This window comes from Symphodus melops (genome assembly GCF_947650265.1).
Source record: "Symphodus melops genome assembly, chromosome: 21".
NCBI lineage: Eukaryota > Metazoa > Chordata > Actinopteri > Labriformes > Labridae > Symphodus > Symphodus melops.
In genome coordinates, this window is record NC_136711.1 from 380,967 (window position 1) to 385,966 (window position 5,000).

Sequence of the window (5,000 nt, forward strand, 5' to 3'; positions counted from 1 at the left end):
AATACTGATGGACTCTGCAGCAGCCTCTACCATCAGTGTGTGAATGGATGAGTTAATACTGATGGACTCTGCAGCAGCCTCTACCATCAGTGTATGAATGGATGAGTTCATACTGATGGACTCTGCAGCAGCCTCTACCATCAGTGTGTGAATGGATGAGTTAATACTGATGGACTCTGCAGCAGCCTCTACCATCAGTGTGTGAATGGATGAGTTAATACTGATGGACTCTGCAGCAGCCTCTACCATCAGTGTGTGAATGGATGAGTTAATACTGATGGACTCTGCAGCAGCCTCTACCATCAGTGTGTGTGTGTCGGTGACCTGCGGTGTCAAAGCGTTCTGAGCTGTCGGAGGTTGGTGGATTAATAGCTGTCCTGTCTCAGTGAAGGCAGAGTGCTGAGTGTGTTTTCTGTGTTGTCCAGCAGGAGGTGCTGATGTTCTAACTGAGCAGTGTGAAGACACAGAGGCTGTCCACAGAGACGTCCTCCTCAGCAGAGTGTTGGGACACATTTAGACACACGTTTCAGTAAACATCAGAGCTCGTCACCTCCTCTGCTCGTCTCCGTGCTCTCCGGATGGAACTGTCAGACATTCGTCCATGTGGCCGTGAAGGATGCGCAGGACGTCTCCTCCTATCAGGTAACCTGCAGGACGGAGGGGAGGAGACAGAAGACAGGTAAATATAGAGCAGCAGGACGGAGGGGAGGAGACAGAAGACAGGTAAATATAGAGCAGCAGGACGGAGGGGAGGAGACAGAAGACAGGTAAATATAGAGCAGCAGGACGGAGGGGAGGAGACAGAAGACAGGTAAATATAGAGCAGCAGGACGGGTTAGAGGAGACAGAAGACAGGTAAATATAGAGCAGCAGGACGGAGGGGAGGAGACAGAAGACAGGTAAATATAGAGCAGCAGGACGGAGGGGAGGAGACAGAAGACAGGTAAATATAGAGCAGCAGGACGGAGGGGAGGAGACAGAAGACAGGTAAATATAGAGCAGCAGGACGGGTTAGAGGAGAGGAGCTAAATCAAGAAACATCCTCAGATCTAAGAACATCAAAATACACTTTACTCCCCTCACACCTTCACACACCACTGTAACCATGACAACATCTCAAAGAGGAAACAGACAGGTGAGCAGACAGACAGGTGAGCAGACAGACAGGTGAGCAGACAGACAGGTGAGCAGACAGACAGGTGAACAGACAGACAGGTGAGCAGACAGACAGGTGAGCAGACAGACAGACAGGTGAGCAGACAGACAGGTGAGCAGACAGACAGACAGGTGAGCAGACAGACAGGTGAGCAGACAGACAGACAGGTGAGCAGACAGACAGGTGAGCGGACAGACAGGTGAGCGGACAGACAGACAGGTGAGCAGACAGACAGACAGGTGAGCAGACAGACAGACAGGTGAGCAGACAGACAGGTGAGCGGACAGACAGGTGAGCAGACAGACAGGTGAGCGGGCAGACAGGTGAGCAGACAGACAGACAGGTGAGCGGACAGACAGACAGGTGAGCAGACAGACAGACAGGTGAGCAGACAGACAGACAGGTGAGCGGACAGACAGGTGAGCAGACAGACAGGTGAGCAGACAGACAGGTGAGCAGACAGACAGGTGAGCAGGCAGACAGGTGAGCAGACAGACAGACAGGTGAGCAGACAGACAGACAGGTGAGCAGACAGACAGACAGGTGAGCAGACAGACAGACAGGTGAGCGGGCAGACAGGTGAGCGGACAGACAGACAGGTGAGCAGACAGACAGACAGGTGAGCAGACAGACAGACAGGTGAGCAGACAGACAGACAGGTGAGCAGACAGACAGGTGAGCAGACAGACAGACAGGTGAGCAGACAGACAGACAGGTGAGCAGACAGACAGGTGAGCAGACAGACAGACAGGTGAGCAGACAGACAGACAGGTGAGCAGACAGACAGGTGAGCAGACAGACAGGTGAGCAGACAGACAGACAGGTGAGCAGACAGACAGACAGGTGAGCAGACAGACAGGTGAGCAGACAGACAGACAGGTGAGCAGACAGACAGGTGAGCAGACAGACAGACAGGTGAGCAGACAGACAGACAGGTGAGCAGACAGACAGGTGAGCAGACAGACAGGTGAGCAGACAGACAGGTGAGCAGACAGACAGGTGAGGTTACCTTGAGCCACCTCGCTTCCTGAACAGATGGGAGCTACACTCCACAGAGTCTGCTGGAAGGCTGCGTCCACATGCAGAGAGCTGCTTCCATAGGACAGGTGCTGCAGAGACAGATGACATCATCACTGACATCTTACACACACACACACACACACACACACACACACACACACACACACACACACACACACACACACACACACAGTCTGTATAATAAAAGGAACTGACCAGGTATCTCTCTGAGGACACGCTGACCAGGATGAGATCATCACCCACTCTGACCTTCTCCCCCTCTGAACGCTGCTTCGACGCAGGATGGATCGTCCACCAGCACGCCTCGCCTACACACACACACACACACACACACACACACACACACACACACACACACACAGGTTGAGCGGCTTGTAGAGGGAGATATCTTTACCTGATCAGCTGAGTGACTCACCTGTCGTGTCCTCCTGCAGGCCGACATCAAAGGCCAGTTTGTCTGTGGACGAGCGGGAGGTGGAGAGACAGCACAGGTACTACAGAGAGAGAGATACACCTGATCAGCTGTGTGTGTGTGTGTGTGTGTGTGTGTGTGTGTGTGTGTGTGTGTGTACTAACCATCCCGCTGTAGGAGTGTCTCAGCAGCACTGCGTGTCCGTACAGTAACGTTCGATGGCTGCCGCCCTGCGCCGTCTTTAAACGGGAGAAAAATTCAAACGATTGAGATTTAATCCTGAAATATCTTCCTCCCCCTCCTCCTCTTCCTCCCCCCCACCTCCTCCTCTTCCCCCTCCTCCTCTTCCTCCCTCCACCTCCTCCTCCACCCCCCTCCATCCTCCTCCATCCCCCTCCTCCTCCTCCCCCTCCTCCTCTTCCTCCCCCTCCTCCTCCCCCTCCTCCTCTTCCTCCCCCCACCTCCTCCTCCTCTTCCCCCTTCTCCTCTTCCTCCCTCCACCTCCTCCTCCATCCCCCCCCTCCTCCTCCATCCCCCTCCTCCTCCTCCTCCTCCCCCCCCCCTCCCCTGTGTGTGTGTGTTGCGTCTCACCCCCTCGGTCCTGTCCTCCGTGTTAGCCAGCATCTCCTGCAGCGCTCGAACAGACAGAGACTGATCCAACACGAAGGTGCAGATGGACAAATCCGGAGGAACATTCTGGAAGCAGAGCAGCAGGATGAGTGTGTGCAGCAGGATGAGTGTGTGCAGCAGGATGAGTGTGTGCAGCAGGATGAGTGTGTGCAGCAGGATGAGTGTGTGCAGCAGGATGAGTGTGTGCAGCAGGATGAGTGTGTGCAGCAGGATGAGTGTGTGCAGCAGGATGAGTGTGTGCAGCAGGATGAGTGTGTGCAGGCAGAGGGCTGCAGCATGTTCTGATGTCACAGTGATGCTCAGACTCTCTCACCGTCACAACTTGAGTTTCACACAGTTCAACATGTGTGTGACTGGAAACTCGTTTCAAACAAACCCAAAGTCATGATGTTTTCCATCTGACCTTCGTTCCTTTTCCTCCTCTCCAGCTCCACATGGACTCTGTTTGGATCCACAGCCACCTCTCCAGCTCCACATGGAGTCTGTTTGGATCCACAGCCTCCTCTCCAGCTCCACATGGAGTCTGTTTGGATCCACAGCCTCCTCTCCAGCTCCACATGGAGTCTGTTTGGATCCACAGCCTCCTCTCCAGCTCCACATGGAGTCTGTTTGGATCCACAGCCTCCTCTCCAGCTCCACATGGAGTCTGTTTGGATCCACAGCCTCCTCTCCAGCTCCACATGGACTCTGTTTGGATCCACAGCCTCTTTCTTTGACTCCTCACATCCAGCAGCTGGGACCAAGGTTCAAGCTCAAACTGGGTTCTACTGTAGAACCAGATGGAGCCTCTGGTTTGAGGCTGAGAAGAGGCTGCTTATACAGGCCTCCTCACACTGTGCATCATCTGAGCTTCATCACTCACTCTAAACCATGACTCAGCATGTCTGAACCTGTTGGATGGACTTCTGTGACCCGACGCAGACTGAAACACTTCAGACCTTCTGACCCTCATCAGAGATTTAGAGACAGCATACAGTCAGCTGATGTGCTGAGTCATGTTTAATGTTCACAGATGAGACTTTACAGAGACAGCATACAGTCAGCTGATGTGCTGAGTCATGTTTAATGTTCACAGATGAGACTTTGCAGAGACAGCATACAGTCAGCTGATGTGCTGAGTCATGTTTAATGTTCACAGATGAGACTTTGCAGAGACAGCATACAGTCAGCTGATGTGCTGAGTCATGTTTAATGTTCACAGATGAGACTTTGCAGAGACAGCATACAGTCAGCTGCTGTGCTGAGTCATGTTTAATGTTCACAGATGAGACTTTACAGAGACAGCATACAGTCAGCTGATGTGCTGAGTCATGTTTAATGTTCACAGATGAGACTTTACAGAGACAGCATACAGTCAGCTGATGTGCTGAGTCATGTTTAATGTTTGTAACTTGAAGGCGTAGCGTGTTTTTTACCTTGGAGTTGGAGATGGACTCGAGGAAGCAGAGTCTGTTCCCGAAGCCTTCAGCAGCCAAGCAGAGTTTCTGTTGCTCTTTATGGAGAGTGGCTGAACACTGCAGGACGACCTCGTCATCCTATACACAAACATGTACAATACACACACACACACACACACACACACAAAGTAAGAGAACACACAGTTAGTTAAATAACACTCACAGAGTCAGACAAATATTTTGAGCTGCTGGCCGCAGGTAGAGACACACACACGCAAACTACAGAAAACTACAAGACAAAATGAGTTCTGAAATGAAACTACAATACATCTTTCCCATGATGCATTTGTCTGTCAGAGCATCT

General features: G+C 52.1%; 1 protein-coding gene across 1 annotated transcript in view; it reads right to left on the minus strand.

The window, feature by feature from the left end:
• LOC306842210 (ryanodine receptor 2-like) overlaps positions 1-5,000 on the minus strand; it is a gene marked incomplete at its 5' end in the record, with an annotated part of 116,349 nt that overhangs the window by 105,520 nt on the left and 5,829 nt on the right. The window contains 7 exon segments of the mRNA XM_079372334.1: positions 551-647; positions 2,166-2,265; positions 2,393-2,505; positions 2,613-2,691; positions 2,774-2,848; positions 3,201-3,305; positions 4,655-4,774. Coding sequence (XP_079228460.1) covers positions 551-647; positions 2,166-2,265; positions 2,393-2,505; positions 2,613-2,691; positions 2,774-2,848; positions 3,201-3,305; positions 4,655-4,774 — 689 coding nt within the window.